At 32.6% G+C, this 19,852-nt stretch overlaps 1 protein-coding gene across 7 annotated transcripts in view; it reads right to left on the bottom strand.

The window, feature by feature from the left end:
• The window catches only part of LOC150101595 (uncharacterized), a 427,246-nt gene that overhangs the window by 166,522 nt on the left and 240,872 nt on the right, over positions 1-19,852 (bottom strand). For 4 of the 7 annotated variants that reach the window (XR_016549078.1, XR_016549080.1, XR_016549079.1 and 1 more), the window contains exon 17: positions 14,329-14,424. Coding sequence is in view for 4 of the 7 variants with exons in the window: in XM_090400964.1 (XP_090257090.1) it covers positions 14,329-14,424 (96 nt within the window). In the remaining 3 variants the exon portion in view is untranslated. Of the gene's footprint in view, positions 1-3,903; positions 4,586-11,076; positions 11,187-13,252; positions 13,305-14,328; positions 14,425-19,852 lie in introns of those variants that run through there. The other 3 variants (XM_090400962.1, XM_090400963.1, XM_090400965.1) reach the window with 1 other exon arrangement.

Genomic DNA, 19,852 nt, shown 5'->3' with positions numbered 1-19,852 from the left:
TTTCATTTCCCGCACCTCTGCTCTTTGGAAGTCTTCCCCATACTGTTTTCCCCAATGTTACAGCCCTCAGTTCTTCAAGAAACACATAATCAAATTCCATTCTTTCTAACACACAGACACAGTATTATCATATCATAGGTCTGAAGACCTCTGTGTGGAGTCGATATACACACACACACACACACATAAATATCTAGCATAATTAATTAGAATGACTGTTATATGAAATTCTTGATAATCTCATTCTTATTTTATTTTTTGCTTGGTTTAACCATCTACCATCTGAATAACAAACATCAATTCTTGCTATTAAGGAAATTTTTACAGAAAAGACAATTTATCCTAACTCATACTTTTCTTTTAGTATCATTAGTGTTTCAACATAAACTGGTCTGTCATATTGTATCTAAATTAATAATGAAAGTACAAGGATTCATATAATAGTAATGCATCACAAATTGAAATGCACTGATATGCTTGTTTAGTGAAGGCACATATTATCATACTATTCTTCAGAACAGAACATACTTTCGACATTCCGTTGGACTTTTTAGATATACTTTATGTTTCTCTCCCTCGGTTACCTGTGGCAATTTAAATTTCAGCTCTTCAAAAAATATTAAACATTCTTAAAAGATATTTAGGTTTTATATGTCCAAATAGACATTCACCATTAAATTACTTGCAAATTGAGAGACTGAAATTATTTTTGTTCAAATCCTGCATGACAGTGAAGGAAAAAGTAAAATATAAAATTATTATTATTTTTTTTAATTTGAGGAGAAAAATATAAAATAAAATAATCTCAACATGAAAAGCTGCCTTCCTTGTTTGATCAATATTTTATTACCCATACTGAGAGTTAAAAATTAGCAGTAATAAAAAGAGATTACTGCAAATTCTCAAAAATAAAAAAAAGTAACAGAAACTGCGGAAGTGATTCATTTTATTAAACATAAAATGAAGAGTAAAATGGAATATTTTTATTTTCCAATAACTGTTTGTTATTAGATGTATAAATGCCATGTCACTGTAATTTTCAAATCCAGAATACCAAGTGAAGGTGATGAAGATTTATTTCCACTTCAATCTTCCAATCAAATTGTTCAAGTGTAAAAAAAGTAAAAGAGATTGATCCAATTATTTCCTTATATGACATAAGAATAATGTGAAGGCTTTTCAATTCTAATTTGCTATTAGATCCTGAAAGCTAAGGTGATGAACATGCAAATAATATGCTTATAGCAATTCATCATATCAGTCCTGAAGAGTATAACAAAAAAAAATAAAAATAAAAAACTAAATAAAATAAAATAAAATAGACTGGACATTCTATTTTTAAATAAAATTCCAAGAATGCCATAGAAGAAGTTAAAGAAACTAAGAAAACCAAAATATTAGCTAAACTTGCTGATTCTAAATGACTACATTTAAGTGTATAATAAATATAAATAAATAAATTTGATTTGCAACACTTTCAGTCTCGTAATTAGATTTCATTAAACTACTTATCCAGAAATTTATAAGCAGTGAAAGAGATAGAAAACTACTGTTTGCAATATTTTGTACTAACTAAATAATATTGAAGTTTTGACCAACCCCATTTTACCTTGAAGTAGTGGTAAAATTTTAGAATAACAGTTAAGTTTCAGGATATTAACTAATAATTATATATTTACAATATTTTATAACAAAAACATTAACCAACCTAAAGCATAAAAAATGGGCTTTAAACATTGCAGAGATGACAAAAACCTTTTTCAAATCAAGGATTACTTTGCAAATTATCTTGAGGATAAGTAATTTTTTTTAAGCATATTATATTACATAAAAGACCAAAATTGCTGTAAAGAAGGAAACTTATAAACTATTCATAAGAGAATGAATAGTTTCAAAATTGTTCTAACAGATGATAGAAATAAAAATATACAGCAATCCCTCAATTAATGCATCCCTGATTAGTGCGTCATTTTTTTTCGATACCCAAATTCGATTAGTGCACCTATATACATCTTAAAAATAAATGTTACAGATTTTAAAAATTTTCATCTATACATTTTTTATGGCTAACTATTTTAAAAAATCACTCACCAGGATGAAATAATTTAGTTACTGATTTAAAATATTTTACAAAGTTATTTTTAATGGCATACTACATGACTTTCATGTATGCTATGCATACTATGTTTTTATGCCAAAATTTATGTCGTCTGCTAATTACATAGCATTTTTCTGATCATATCTCGTACCTCCTTTGCAATTATTTTCCTTACATTTTTTTTAAATTTTAAACTATTTTCTCAACCTTTCATCATGAGTAAAAGAATTAGCGAGCAAAAAAGTGAAAGTGAAAATGATTCGAAAAGTAATCCCATTGGAAGAAAAACTTGAAATAATAAATTAAGTGAACAAGGCAAGTCCAGAGCAAAGATAAGACAAGCACAGAAAAATGGGTGAATCAACTATAATAGCAATTTTAAGCAAAGCTGCTGAATACAAAGTATTATAACGATTGAATTAGAGAGACTTCTTTGTACACGGATCGAAGATTGTAACCAAAAACGGATCCTGCTAAGAACTGACCTTATTAAATCAAGCATTAAGTCTCTTTGCAACCTTGAAAGAAAGAGCTATCAATGCTGGAAAAGAAAAATTCCACATTAGTGCTGGGTGGTTTGAGAAATAGCCTACATAATGTTCTAATCACAGGCGAAGCTGCAAGTGTCGATAAGGAGGTGGCTGCAAATTATCCAGAGATTTGAAGAAAATTGTATAAGAAGGGGGCTATTGTGACCAACAAATATTTAATGTCGATGAAACTGGAAGCCAATGCCTTCCAAGACTTTTCTGGCTAAATCAGAGAAACCCCAGCCTGGTTATAGAGTCCCAAAGTTGAATGAAATTACTGCTAGCAATATGCGATCCATTTGGAAGCGCATTCTTCCACATTGTGCAAATGATTTTAGAGGTTTTTCAAATGAACCTAAGTTAATTAAATCTCATTCTGAGAAACTGAGCGATTCCAACCTGCTAAATTTAGATGCACAGCGGGAAGATCCTGAAGAATATGAAGAAAATTTAATCACTGACAAGCCCAAAGAGATTTCATAGAAACAAATTCAAAATATTTTTTGTGCAACCGAAACTTTTAAGTAGCCATGCTTAAGAGACTGGCCCTTGTGAAGAGAGAAGCAGGAAAATTTGCAGAAGAGGCAGTTGTATGAAAAAAAGAAACAGAATGCCTGCCAGAATAATAGATTTATATTTTGAATATGTTTTATTGTCTTTCAGCTTCATAGTTTCCCTTTAACTAGGCCCTGAGACATACCCTAATTCTTTTATAAAAAAAAAATCAAAGGTAAAAAAAAGAAATTTGAGGAACGAATTATACTTTTTTCCCCATAGGTTATTATACTCGATTAGTGCATTTTCGATTAATGTGCCTGTTTTAAAGAACACATTAGGCGCTCTAATCAAGAGATTGCTGTATATATATATATATACACATATATATTAATAATTTGGAAAGGAGAGGGTAGTCTTTCTGCCTATGAAGGTAACCTAATGAGCACTCCTGATCTATAGTATGGAAGAACAAAATCAATACAGACAAAAAAAAGGAAGAATAAATCAGTAAACGTAATTAGTTTTAACAAGAAAGAAAAAATGTTTCATGAGAAATGGAAGAAATAACAGAAAGACTGTTTACTGATCATGGATGTTTTTCTTGTTTACATGTAAACCAACAGTTTCTGTTAATGAAATCAACAGAAAGAAGAAAACAGTTATATAATGATATAAATTTATATCACCAAATTTCAGTAAAAATGAAAATTCTTCACTAAATAAATAAATAAAAAAAGATAAATAAACAAAAATGCATGGTGCACTGAATACAAATAATAATATTAAGTCCTAAACTTTTATTCTTCCCACTTATTACAATGACCAAACAACACTTGTTACATCAAACACACAATGATAGGATGCAACTGTGCAAGGAAAAGTTGTGAAACTTAACTAATCAACTATTAATGCTAAAACTGTAACAGCTACATTTAAGTATTACAAATTACAATATATTCCATGTAATGCTAACAGAAGGGGAAAAAATGGTGGATCATCTCTCTTTCTGACAAAATGACAAAGGCATATTATTTTCACCACATTTGATATTTCAATTACTAGTGTAAAGAAGTTGAAGCTTTCCAAAGTCTAAAAAATGTGATTGAAACATGTAGCTTTCAAAGTCTGTAATTTAAGTCCACATGTGTATATTTGGGTATATGATATTGTTTTAAATTAACACTTCCCTTTATACTGAAGATATTTCTGAGCAAACGTAAGCTGTGTTATTCAAAATGCACAATGAAATATTTACACATTGATAAAATAACACAATACACTTGTGTACAGCCATCCTTAAAATATCTGTGATGATTAACTAAATGTACTTTGTACGAGTTAAAGCTCGATCTGCATGTGTTGGATCTGTAATCTTCTTCCAATCTGTCTGTCCAACTACAAATCCAATAGCTCGTAGCCTGTCTTGCTGTTTTCGTTCTTCGATATCAGCCCAACGTACCTGTCAGGCAAAGGGAGACTATAGATTACCAAATAAAGCAATACTTGATTTTATAAGATAAGCTAATAAATCTAAATGTTTATTGAATAACAAAGTCCAATATATTAAACAGGAAAAAAATCACCCAACTGAATAAAAACAACATCTAAATTTGCAAATAATTACCATAAAAGATATACAGTACTTCACTATTTATCTGACCTTCAAAACAATTAACTGACGCTTGCATTACAACTAATTCTGATACAACACCATGTAATTGTCCTTCAATTATCCAACCCTGCAAATACCTTGCTGGGTTGCCTTCTCAGTGTGGTTGAATAAATGGTAGATGATATTTATGAAGGTGTTAATTTTAAAATCCATTATGCTTATATTTTTAAAATATGGTTACAGTAAATCAACTCTTAGCAAACTATATAAAAATTTATTAAAATAACACGACCAAGCCACATAATATCAGTACTGCTAAAGAAAATTCACGTTAATTGTTAACATGCTTATCAGATAACTTTCCAACTCTTGATCCCTCCATCATCAATAATCCATCCAAATGTACTGTTACCAGTTCTCTACATAATTCATATCACTATTATGTTGATTTATTCTCCCAAGGAAAAATGTTCAAAAACCCACTATCACATCACGTCCAGCCTGGTATTTTAAGATGCTGTGTGGCGAAAACCTAGGAACAACTGCTTGTTCCTATACAAATCAGAAATCCATCCAACCAATAAAAAATGATCTTAAATCTAATGGTAAGGAAGTACTTTAGTCCCTCTAAATGCTTCCTAAAATTGTTGGCTGATTGAGAAGAAAACTCTGAAAAATTGCTACCTCACTGACTATATCCAATCTTCAGACAAGTAGTTTAATCCTTTATCCAAGTGTAAGCAAACAAACTTTGTGCCTGAAGTATCTTCAGTACTGGGGCAACTCGTGGTAAAGGTGAACAAAGCTTCACATCACTTGACTTAGTATCCCATAATGCATAGCATTATACATCTCCTTGCACATATGTATAATGCTATGCATTATGGGAAGGGTCGCTACCCAGACGGGTTTCAACCTTTATTGGGGTCTCTTCAGTGGAGCAAGACCCAGAGGTGATACCAAGGTTGAAGCAATGGAGAAGTCATATTTACCTATAAGAGTTGCCAATAGGTGCCACACCTTATAAATTACTGTTAAATTCTGAATGAAGGAAATTATAATATAATAGTGCTTCATTCAGGATTTAACACTCTGCCATTCCCTGAGCCAAATTTACTCATCAGACAAATAGTAAATTATTCACTTACTGATGTATATTCCATAATTATAAAATAATTGTATGTTCTAATAGTTGTTAGTTATTTATCTTGTACTAATTCTTTGTAGAGTATATACACATATATATATATCCTATGTGAACTGTGCATGGAAACTCGGAACTTAGTCTGTTTATGTAAACCATTGCCAAGGACATAGCCAGTATAACAGAAATTAAGTGCTGTATGAAATTACGAAGTTATCTGCCAGCGCACATTTTGGCGCTAGTTACTATGCCGAGCTAACGAAGATACACAAGATGAATTTTGGCATGAAAAAGGAAGGAAAAGACATGCGCTGTTGAATAAGGGGAGAAACAAGGCACGAAGGATAGAACTAGGGTTGAAAAGACAAGGGAGTGCTATGTTTTTCTCTTACTCTCTCATGGGCTCTTGTTCGTATCCTGATTCTAATTCACTCATCTTGTAATTGTGAAAGACGAGAGGCATGACAGGGATTGCCAAGGAAACCTGAAGGATAGACAATTTTAGAGCGAAGCAAGCATGAATTCCCAAGCCAATAAGAGCGTTAGGGTGAATCTGAATCTTATTAAACTAAAGTGACCTAAGAGAGAAAGCTATTGAGAATCAAGGAAGTGTTTTCCAGAACACATGATGATAATAGGCAAAGTTTATCAACCGTCCCGGTAAGGAAATCATTTCTATCTCTTTTGTGAATGTAATTACAATAAAGGAGAAGCGTAATGCCTTAATGACAATTGAAGTTTGAACGTATGGTATCTTGAAGATTGTTAATCATGTAGTACTCTAGGCCTAAATCTCTTCAAGATTGTTCTCTCATGGGCTCTTGTTCGTATCCTGATTCTAATTCACTCATCTTGTAATTGTGAAAGACGAGAGGCATGACAGGGATTGCCAAGGAAACCTGAAGGATAGACAATTTTAGAGCGAAGCAAGCATGAATTCCCAAGCCAATAAGAGCGTTAGGGTGAATCTGAATCTTATTAAACTAAAGTGACCTAAGAGAGAAAGCTATTGAGAATCAAGGAAGTGTTTTCCAGAACGCATGATGATAATAGGCAAAGTTTATCAACCGTCCCGGTAAGGAAATCATTTCTATCTCTTTTGTGAATGTAATTACAATAAAGGAGAAGTGTAATGCCTTAATGACAATTGAAGTTTGAACGTATGGTATCTTGAAGCGTGTTCCAAGAGAACGTGATATAAGTTAATCATGTAGTACTCTAGGCCTCAATAATTTTCTAGACCAAATTCCAAATCATTCAGACTCCTTATAACATTGTGATATAATCCCCCAGCTGTGCTGTTGTAGTTGTGTTCCATTCCAAGGCATTGTTTTTATATATGTGACACACACACACACGTTAACTTGACTTTTGTTGTGCAATACGGCATGTATGGATGTGCTGGGGGGAGGCGGTACTGAACTTCGACACCCCCCTTCGGTACACAGTATGGGATATGCTGTTTGACTGCATGTCTCATAGTGGGTGTACTGAAGGGCGTATCAAGGTTTTATTTTATTTTATTTTTTTTAATATCAAACCCATCCACAACTTATACATCATGTAGAAAAGAATCTGAATATGAAGCTGTTTCCTGAACAGCTCAGGTCATACGTTGGCAAAGATGGAATGAAAATAGATGAAAAAAAAATCAGTTCAGTAGGTTAGAAGCTAGACAGTAAATGAATACTGCCTGTGAGAAAGCTGAAAGAAATATAATGAATGCAATAAAACTGTGATTTTTGATAATTTATATTATTACAGGTTCATCTCATTATTAGTTTTCATTGAAGTTTGTTTAAGTTAATTTTTTGTTCCCATTGCTAAATCTAGAAACTACCAGATATTTGGGCAAAAAAAATCTGGTAGCATTTTTATTGTCATTTATTATGACAAATAAACCAAGTTAACTTTAAAAGTTTCAAGTTCTCTAGTTTATGACTGTATATGAATAAAAAATTATGGTATTCATACCATGTTACAATTAAAATTTCTAGAAAAATGTAGTTACATTTTTCTAGACATGTAACTGCACTGCATGCACAATTACATGTAATAATACTTGCACTACCATATTTTGAAACTGTAGCATACAGTAAACTATAGCAAACACAGTACAACAAACTATTGAAAAGCCATAACTAAAGCATTATAGGTACAATAATATTCTAAAAAAATTTCAAAACAGCAAACTATCACCATTTAAATACTATACGTTTTAAAAATTGTGCAACAGGCTGTTAAACAATATTTAAAGGTGTGTTGCAAAGTGTGGTGACAGTGGTGTGCAACCAGAAAACTAGTTACATTTTTATAATTTCAACCAATACATATAATATTTGGCTACCACATCTTGCAATCATAAAATACGGTCAACTCTCACTCTAATAACAAATGGTGTTACAACAACTTTACAACAAAAACATCATCCTTCACATGCCATACATTTTTTTCTTGCTTAATTCCACCCGTTTTCTTAAATATAAATATTATGCAAAAAAGGCTGTTGCACGATATTTAAGATGTGTTGCATAGGTGGTTTGCAGCCAAATCTGAGTTCTTGTAGCTCATGCTGACCTGTCATATATGAAGAGAAAAAGAAAGTAATGTGATTTCTAATGCAGAGTCTGTGATACTGCATTTAAATACATTTATAACAACAAAAGGTGAGCATTGATGATGACATACACATTCACAATGACTGAATTTGCATGGAAAAGATATATGGCCTTCAACAATACTGGTTACTTAGTTCTACTCAGTAGATTATCAGCATCGAGAAGGGCAGTGTGGTTAGTTGTTCATTGTGGTTTCCTGTTAGATAACCATGTATTTTTTTTTAACATTTATTTTTACCCTTCTCAACGATAAGAATATTTTGTGTATACCTTTCCTAACTATCTGCCTCTTCCAAATTTATATAGGATTTACACTTCGAAATTGAAAGATTGAAATGATATATAAAATAGAATATTTTTTTAATGAACATTTTAATACCTTAAACATTTTTTAATCATTATTTAATAATGTTGCCTTACCAGAGCACACCCAAAAGAACAACCACCTTATGCCACTAAACCTAACATGATCTGCTATGATTTTGTAAAAATAAAGCAAATCCATTGTTGATTTGAATATATATGAATGAATAATATAATTATTTATAACACCACACAATTTCTGGGAGATTGAGGGCTTACTCTTGTCAGGTTTATATTTCTCATTAGATTTTAGGAAGTATGGAAGAAATGTGTCATCTCTTCCTCTGGAAAAATATCCAAGTTACATTCAGTGCATATGGAAGTATACATCATTTTTTTCCATAGGAGGATCTGGTAGCTTCTCTTTAAGTGATAACCTTACGACAATTTTTTTCACAAGTGGAGTGTATTCAAATGAGACCTTTTTTTTTTTTTTTTTTTTTTCCCTCGAATGGGACCAAACATTGTGTGATTGATGTACTCTACAGAGAAACAGTTCACGTATGGTGAAATTATCAAATGGTGGAATAGATGCGAGTTTGAGTTGCTATTGACATTTTTTTTAGGTATTACCTTCTCAGCATAAGAGGATCTCAGAGTAGGTATGGTAGTGGCTGACTTTCTTTGTGCCTCTTGATACGATATGTTTCGTTCTCTTTTTATTTTTTTATACCTCTTTTTATACTCCACTTCTGACATGCATGGGAGTATGCTGGATAATTTCCCTGTCAGTTTAAACATTTAGCCTTCTTGGCAGAGGCATGTCATGCAGTTTGGGCATGTCCGTATTGCTGGTATTTGGAGCATCTTAGTGGATTAGGGATGTACAGTGTAACAAGACCATTGAGATAGCCTGCTGTAAAAGATGTTGGAGGCTTAGGAGAATCAAATGTAAGGATATGTTTCTGGTTGGCACCAGGTGACCATCCCTACAGAGCAGGATGTGCCCTATACCTGAATTTTAATGCACTTGTACAAGTAGAAAAATGTTGAAGGACTAAAAGAAAACAGTCAGTACCCTCTAATGATTTTTATTTTTGTTAAGTAGAATTTTGAAGTTATTCAAATAAAGTGGATATTAAATCCAACATTTTTTGGAATGGGACCATACATTGTGTGATTGATGTACTCTACAGAGAAAAAGTTCAGTATGACTTACTGTATTTGCCGGCATATAAAATGCACCCCTTTTTTGTACACATTTTTTTAGGGGAAAAAAAGATTTTTTAGATCCTTTTCCTGATTCTGCAAAGTTCTTATCATTTTATCAGTTGGGGTGGCCTGAAATGCCTCCTTGCAGCCCTGTTTTCATATTCTTTAGCATATGCAATCACACGTAGCTTGTATGCAATATTGTAGTAATGCAGATGTTTTTCAGCCACAATTTGGCAAGAAATTTAGAGAAAATTTAACAGAAATTTATCACCGTTCACAACGACCGCAACAAAAATTGGAAAGTTTAAATGAAAACAGGAACACAGCTGTGATCGTTGATGCCAGCGCATGCGCATCTGCTGAACTCTATGTAACTGGAATGCTCTCACACACCACAAGGAAGCAAGAAAGAAATTGCGTAACTTGGAACAGTGAAAATTTCCAGAAATGAAAGTAATAAAAAACTGAGTATCGGCATATAAGACGCACCCTGTTTTTCAGATCTATTTTCAAAGAAAAAAGTGCATCTTATATGCCGGCAAATACGATAATTTGAATAATTTTGCATCGCCAAAGTGAAGCCTTTTGGCTCTTTATTTCAAGAATTATCTCATTCCCAACAAATCAAATCTGAATAAATAAATAAATATAATATTTCATTCAGATGGTGACAAATCGTTAATACCAGTCATTAATACACTATTTATGTACAATGCAACAAAGTACAATGAAAACTGTTCTAATTCTAATATTATCTAGCAGGGAGAAGAGTTAAAAAAACTCATTCTTAGTATATTCAGAAACAACGATATAACACCAAATTCATACTTATGTAAGGTATGTAAAACATACACATGCACAAAAGTCAAAAAAACCTCTCTCTCTCTCTCTCTCATGCACACATCTTAATACTTTAAACACAGCAAATGAACATAAAATCAATTGATAAAATACCAATGACAAGAACAGAAATAAATATAAAAATTAAAAGTATTATAAACTTAAATATAAAATTACACCAGCGCGTCATTTTTTTAAATTATATTTATAAAACTAACCCTCTTTTTTCCGGGTTGGCATGCTCTCTCTTCATAATCATCTGGAAGCTGGAGATAATCTTCAATAGATGAGTGCTTCCTCTTCGTCACCCGCAGCCCATCCAGCTGGTCTATAAAATATAAGGAACCCCCAAAAATTATCTATCTGCTTTTCCTACTCATTCCCATCTTTCATTCATCAAAAATAATCACATTAAGATTCTATATGTGTGTGTGTGTCTATGTGTTTTTTTTTATATATATATATATATAAACTTGATGAAATTTTTTTGTTTAATTTCAAAAGTACCTACCCAAATATTTGGCATAATAACAAGATCAAAATTTTCTTTTAAAAAATATAACAGATTTAAAAAAACTAAGCATGCATATGAGTACACATCTTGTAGAATTTTCTGTACTGTTTTATTATACATATACATATCTTATTAGATGCACATGTATATATGTAAACTTATGTAAACTTCAGTATTTGAAAAGAAATAAGTTCCTCATTACACTGCCACCTTGCAACTAGCTAATGCCTATTTTTCCCCCTCCAGTCTTAAATATCATTAAGTGGACATCAGACAATGGTTATTCTCATTTCTATGCTCCAAGTGAGTTTTGAGTTGTGTGAACTGTCCATCATTACAGTAAGTCATTTAACATCTAACCTTATTTCTGACATTTCATTATTATTCCATACGGAAATTAAAATTCTCACACAGCCACCACAAAGACATTTACTTAAACAACAAAAATGAAATTTATCCTTCATGACAAATGCTAGTCTAACATTAGATTTCAATTGCTGTAAAAGCTTCTTTCTATATAGTCAAATACCAACTCTACATGCACAATTCTTAAATCATTCTGTAGGCTTTTTGTATTTGCAAATTTCTACTTCTTTTTCGAACTGTGCCATAATAAACACATTCAAATAATGTTCAACAGTATTACACACATACACCTGCAGGAATATGGACGCAGTTATGCAACATGCAAGTTTTGCCAGTGGTGAAAGAAAGCAATTCAATTAGAAGTTATTCCCAATATATAATGAAAGAATTAACATAATTTCAGTGAGGAATGATGCAATGCCATTTAAAGATAATATTTGTATGTGCACTTGAACAGCAATTATGCATTTTATAGCCCACAAAAGTTCAGTGCTTAAGAAACAAGGGAATGTAATGAGCACACAATACAACCAAGTAGTCTTAAAAATATTGACTGATAGGAGCTATTATGCTTCATTAAGTAGTAACATTCTTATGCAAGACAATGAAAGAGAGGTAATAAACAGCCTAACAAGCTATACCCCACCTCAACAGAAAATGAAATGTAGGTGAGCATGCACTTTATGCAAGGTGCGTGCATTTGGAGTGGTGGGGGCTCTTCTCCTGATTTAACAGCATGTCAGAATATCAGCAATCACGTCAAGCTTAGCATGTAACTTCATGACTGCTGACAAATAAAGATCAAACCACTTAGAAATAGCAAATGTGAGATGTCAGGCTTATTAGATTAGTGAAGAAGCATTAACTGTCTTACCAGCCTTGACATGTTTACACATCCATAATTCCACAGATATAAAGTATCCAATGAAATAACATGGATACAAAGCATAAATTAAGTCAATCAGTTAAATAGAGAAAAAACTTAGACTAGGCCAGTGAACAAATAAAAAACTACTCAGCATGCATTCTGACTATCCAGTAGGAACCACAATATTATTATTACACAATTTGAGTGTGATGATATCAACACTAACTAAAATATAATACCTGGTATTTATTTTTATAAGATTTTATACATAAATGACAATCTCACAGTATATACACATTTTGTTTATGTTCTCTACAGGCTTGGAAGCCCCCTTTTAGGAATCATTTTTATAACCATTATGAACTGAATTAAAACTTTCTTATAAATTATTTCAACTAGTAAAATAAAAAATAATAAGGTATGACATATATACTTAATATTTCATTCATACATTCACCAGCCTATTTACAAGTAGACAATTAATGAAGAAGGAACGATAACTTCTTATATATTATTCATTCCCAATAGCAGATGGATACATCCAAGTATTTCTAGCAACCTAATGTGAGTATATATACATACACCACTATGATAAATTTACTTCATGTAATAAACTATAAAACTTAATTAAAACATTTGTACATACCTAATTTTTCTTCTGTGGTTTCCATTTTCTCCCAGCGACTTGGTACATGAACCTGTAGCAATGAACTAGTAGAGTTAGCAGATATTCCAGACTATGGTCCAAGGGGGTGTAGGATTTTGTCCTTCATGAAGATAGCTTGGGACTTATTAAATTTACTTAATATCATTAAAAAGATGAATAAAGAGCATAAAAATACATAAAAGATGAAAACGATTCAAAAAAGTTTATTTATAGAGATATGAAATATTGAGAATATTCCAAGTATATGCTGAATTCTAGATGTATAACAATCATGTCACAAACACACATGCATAAATATATTCATACATGTGTGTGTGTATACATATTATGAAAGCATTTAAAATGACCCATTTTGCTATTTAGATAAACTGGTCAGGGTTAAAAAAAAACAACAACATCATGCACTTGAAAGTAATGCTGAAAATCATTAAACATATCAGACAGATGCATTTAAATGACAATATATACTAATAAACATAGGAAGAGCTGACAGATACAAAACAGTTAAACACACATAAACATAGAAAGAATATCCGTGCACACACACACACACACACACACACACACACACACACACACACACACACACACACACACACACACACACACACACACACAGATGTTTAGAATATGATTAAAAAAACAAAAAAAAAAGTTAAATCAGATTTCACATTAAATGATGTACTCAACCAATGATACCACTATAAACTTACCATACGTTTCCTATATACAAAACACATAATTAAGGAAAAGAGAATCAAAGCACAATTCTTCCAAAAATAAAAAAATAATAATAATTATATTAATGAACATTATGGTTTTAATTCTAAAGCTCTTAAGATATTCACTAAAAATACATTTAATTTTACATGGATACTGAAGAAAGCTAATTACTTTTGGTATAACTGTGTTACCTGCAAGGAAACACTGTTATGTTACACAAAAAAATAATGAAATCGCATTCTAATGTAAAATAGCATGAAAAACACTTTTATGAGAAATACTTTAACTACATATACAACTAACACACAAATGTAAAGAATCAATTTACTTGCCATTGGATCATCTTTCTCCTCCATTTCTACCTTTTTTCCTTCTTCTTCTTGGTCTTCTTTAGTATCGGAGCTCTCTACAAAATCTTCCATTTCCACCTTAAAATAATAATAGTATTAACATTTTCTCTCTATCTCTCAGTAGATTTTCTTATAACAGAAACTAAGTAAGTGAAATTGAGAAAAAAGAAAAAAAAAGAAGAAAAAAAAAAAAGAAAACACTGTAACACAGCGCATAACAGACATGAAAAATAATCTGACCTCACTGTGCTACAATGTAACTACTACTAATCACAAACAAAGAATGGGGAAAAGCCACTATATTCTATTTAGAAGAAAATCTCTCTTATCACGATGTAACTTTTCTAACAACTAACAAAATCTCCAAGAGATGTGATGCAATGCTCTATGCATATCTAAAGCCCCTCATCCCAATCAATACCCTATATTTGTACTGTTCATAGTTTATCAGAGAATGCTTAATCCAAGTTGTTTTCTTTATCCAATTACTTGATTTTTGCAAAACTAGTCAGTTTATTCTAGAAACAATACCCATCATCATCAAATTCCTGACATGTACCCTCAAAAGGGGGGGTACAGGATATGATTGTACTACATGAAAAATTTACATCATTCCTAACTTCCTATCAACACTATTCCTCCAAATCAATCTGCTATCTGTCAAGACTCCAACATAATCATGTCTTATATTTCTATCCTCGAAGGCACTTTTTACCATATCAACCTATATCTTAGTCTTCCTCTAAGTCCTGTCAACCTGGCAGAGAACACTTGTTTTGCTAATCCTTCCTCGCCCATTCTGTTTAAATGACCATACCACCTGAGATTAGCTCTGCTGGCGCATTCCTGGATGCTAACAATGTCAAGTTCTTTCCTAATATCCTCATTTTTAATATGATATTGGCATTGATGCCATCTGTTCATGCCCCTAATCTTTCTCAGTACTCTCATATCTGTGGTCTGTTTGGTCAAGTGTTTTATTTCTAACCCAGCTCTCAGATCCATAATTTAAAATTGGTTTGAACACTGTCTTGTATATGGCTAATTTAGTGTTTTGACTAATTTCTCTCTTATTCCATATAAATTTATTCAGTTGACTTCCTACTATACCAGCTTTATTGATTCTATTTCCATATTTAATCTACCATCTTCACTAAAAATTGTGACTAAGTAGCTGAAATGTCTTACTTGTTCTGTAGGTTCTCCATTCACAATGCAGTTGATATTTTCAGTGCTTCTGCCTATTTTCATTGTTGATTTTCATACTAAATATCTTACAGAAGATATTCAGTTTAGTCAAGGAATCTTGCAGACTTGTAGCAGATTTATTTAGAAGTATAACATATTCTGCATAAAGCAAAGAGCTGACATTAATGTCTCCAATTTTGATATCAGGCTTAATACCACTTTCCTTCATAATGTGGTTCATATAGATAATGAATAACAAAGGGGATAATGTAGATCTTTGTCTGACACCAGATTTAACATTAAAATCATCTTCCTGTACTTCCTTCAATTCTAACTGCTCAAATAAAGACTTAAGTACTGCTTGATATAATGCCCCATTAACACCATATAACTGTAGGATTTTAAATAGTTTCTCTCTTGATTTTCTTCCAAATCAATCTGTTACTCAAGAACTTCAACATTATCAGATCCTTTTATCCTGTCAGGAAGATTTCTACCTTCCTTTCTTCTCCTAGAGATGATTCCCTGTTCCTGCAGTTTTCTTACTTTGGACAGTTTGGCAGATCTCCAGACATCCTTCATGAAAAACATAAATGTTATATCCAGTATCAGAACCTGAGCAGTCTGACCAAGCAGAACATGTCATCTTGACTAAAAGTAGATTCTTTATAGAGTGGTTATATAAAGAAAACTATTAGACCTTTCTACATTGACAGAACTTTTTACATCAAAACAGTTGATAGCCAACAATTATCCCCTTTATGGGAAATATTATTATATTACTATTATGCAAATTCCTGATTATATAATTGTAATTAAAAAAAAAAAAAAAACAAGGAATATACTGACTGTCTGTCATCTTATTAATGCTCTAGTGGCACTTTTTGTAAATGATAATTTTATTTTGTGGTCCATTATTGCTATTGTACTGAGGATTTCTATGATGCTTAGGCAAAAATTTTACAGCTAATAAATTTATTTCATGTAAATTTAAGTTTCTGTCATTCTTCTTCTTCTTCTACAGCTTATCCCACTTAAGTAGGATCACTGTTTTTAGTGAGTCTCCTCCACATCCTCCTATCTTGGGCTGTAACCACATTCAAGTTCTTCATCCTCAAGTCCTCCTCCACCAGCTCCCTCCATCTGTTCTTTGGCCAAGAATTAATTTTTGTCACTAATTTTTTGAAATAAAAAAAAAAAATCTTAAGATTTTGAAATATCAGCATAGAGGAAATTAACAGCAAATTGCTCTGTCTGATGTCAGAATATGTGACTTCCTCAGTTGGCACAGCAAAATAACAGAGTACAAACCTGCCATGGAAGAATATTATCATTCAATGCAGGTGATGTTCTTGGCATTCACGGCATGTTTTTAATAAGGACAGAAAGATATTCCCCATGCACACTGAGACCCAAATTATAAAGATCTTTTAATATACCACATCTCCTGGCTGTACCATAATTTTTTTTTCATGTCGTCGAAAAACTGAAACCAGATATTCTTGTTTGAGGAATGCATTTCTTATACATGTTTCTAAACAGATCAAAGGGTCCAATGTTGAATGATATGAAAGCCACATAAGGTGTTAGAGAGGAGAGAAGACATTGCTTTCTAAATAGAAAACTCTCACATTTACTATTTTCTCTAATCTTTTATGCTATTTGTCATAGCAAAAGGTCAGTAACTGGTTGCTCGTGTTCACTCTTTCCTGTTTTGGAGAGAAGAAGGATGATGAAACCAGAAAGAATTATCGAAACATGTAAACATGCAAAATTAATAAAGAACTTTATTAACAAATATTTCTATCTAACAGATCACCTTCGGTGTGTTAGACAATTCAAGGAAAGTAGAAAAACAACAATGGATTTCAAAACAGCGTGAGCTACAAACTAGCACAATATTGTACAGAGATAGCAGGATGCAATTTTAAAAACTACTCCTAATGACTAATAAGAATAAAGACTTTTTCAAACTTTTGCTAAGGAGAGGCAGACATTAAGATTCAAATGTGGGCAGTGCAGTAACACATCAGCCCCCTCCTTGAATTCAAATTAAGTGACAACTTTGAAGCAGAATAGTTCTTGACAAGAAGATTCAAATATGGGCAGTGCAGTAACACTTCAGCCCCTCCTTGAATTCAAATTAAGTGACAACTTTGAAGCAGAATAGTTCTTGACAAGAAGATTCTATGGTCAGCATAAAATCTATTTGTGCTAAATATGAAGTCTCAGGCATATCATAAGTGATATGTGACTGGTGTTCTTGTAGTCTTTTTATCCACAGAAGATCCAATGTGTCACAAGTAAAAGAGATAACAGTCACAGGGAACATGGTACAAACTTGGGGGGGGGGGTCCATTTATCCTTGTTAGAAGGTAACCGGGAGGAGTTTGTTGATAAGAAACAACAAAAGTACTAGACTGTTTCTTGAGGATATTTGAGATTAGCTCAGAAATACCACCTAAATATTAGCACTCCACTTATTGGCAGCCCTGATGGGATATGTTTGACTTTCAGAAGAAGATTTCCAGTTTCTGTCCATCTTCTTCTTAGGGAATATAAGTGATACTTTTTTTCAAGGGTATGACAACATACTTCGGAACCCATAACCTCCTCCACTTCGAGGGTCCATCAGTTAAAAATTGCGTCAACCCATAACAAGTGCGGACTGAAGCAATTGCAACATCAGATTCCCAAGGTCATAAGTGTCAAGTCAGAACCACGTGGTAAATAAACAAAACACATTATAATAACAAATTGCAATAATAGGAATATGGCTACCATTTCCTGAACAGTATTAAGCCAGATGCAATGAAAAGGAGTATGGCAGCCCAGGATAGCAACAAGCAGGTCTGTCTCCAGTATTGTCCTTGCAAACTTTAGTGAACTACCTAGGGCTGGGGGTCACTAGATTTTAAATCTCCTGTAGACAGAAATAGATAGATTTGTGTTCTGCAGATAAACCTTGATATCGTGATTATTTTGGAAGAATCCAAAACAGTTCCACTGTAACAATATTTCAATATTACAATATTTCTAAGATTTGGCTTTGTGGAACTTGTCCAATGTCTGAGGGATTATCTTGGTCTGGCTAAATCTATAAATACATTTTGGGAAATATGAAGGCCAATGATAATTGTTTCCTCTAGAAAAATGATTCATACATCATTATGTCAGGAGCTGTTGTCAGGTTTAGTTTACATCCAGTGGATTCAGAACTATCCATATTTTTCTATGATTAGAGGATGTTGAGGTTTTCTTTCCATGCTGTCCTTGCTATAATTTTTTTAACAAGTGGGATCTCACAGAGCAGGACGATTTTGAAAGCTGCTCCAGGAATAATATCGCAATGGGTCAGTCAACTAATGCACTCCACAGAAAAGAACTCATGATCATAAAGTTCAGGTATGCTGAAATTACTGGATGGAGATATAAACATACAATGTTGTTTTATTTTTATATTTTCTTACCTGCCACATACTCAAAATAAGAGGATTTCAAGACAAGTGTTCTGGTGGCTGGCTAGCTTTCTCTATGAATCCTAATGTGATACATTTTGTTTGGTTTTTATGTTTTGTATTTCTTTTTCATCCTGGCACCTTTTGTATGCATGGGATTGGGCTACATGGGCTTCCTCACAATTGATTCATTTAAGTCTTTATAAAACAAGATTTATTGTGGTCTTCATTACCATATCAGGCAAAAATAGAAGGGCTATCTGTGCCTGATGTAGTACAGATAGTAGAGTTATGACAAGTTGTTTGGGCATGCCTACGTTTCAGATACTTAAATCATCTTAGTTTATTAGACAGGGACAGCCTAACATGACAGTTTAAATATCACACTTTTTATGATATTGGATGCTTTTGTGTGAAAAGTAAGAATGATATTCCTGGTAAAAGCTATATATGACAATCCATTTAGGATCTATCTCTTAGCTGTCACTCACTCCTTTACCTTTAAGTTCTAAACATATTTCCTGGGCTAGGCCATCAAGGTTCTTCCAGTTCTTCCCATTCCAATGTATATTACTTGTAACAATATTTTGAAGGCTAGTTTTATTGAATGATGTTTCAGCAAGAATATCACCAGAATACAGATTTTAATGGTCCTCGGAGATCCTGCCAATCCTTAAACTTTTGCAATAATGAGTGACATTTTCCCTCTCATCTCTGCGCCAGTTTTATGGATATTGAGGAAATACTGGGTGGGCATATTGTGAATGAGCATATAAATATGCATGTCTGAAGTAGTCTGTTTGCTATTCATCTTATCATATGTCTATCAACAGTATCTGTACTTGGTTGGAATCTTAAGG

The sequence above is a fragment of the Typopeltis vanoorti genome, chromosome 11, assembly GCF_054136105.1.
Source record: "Typopeltis vanoorti isolate ZY-2024b chromosome 11, IOZ_Tvanoo_1.0, whole genome shotgun sequence".
In the NCBI taxonomy this organism is placed as follows: domain Eukaryota; kingdom Metazoa; phylum Arthropoda; class Arachnida; order Uropygi; family Thelyphonidae; genus Typopeltis; species Typopeltis vanoorti.
The sequence above is the reverse complement of the archived record's forward strand: the minus strand, read 5'-3'. Positions and strand labels throughout refer to the sequence as shown.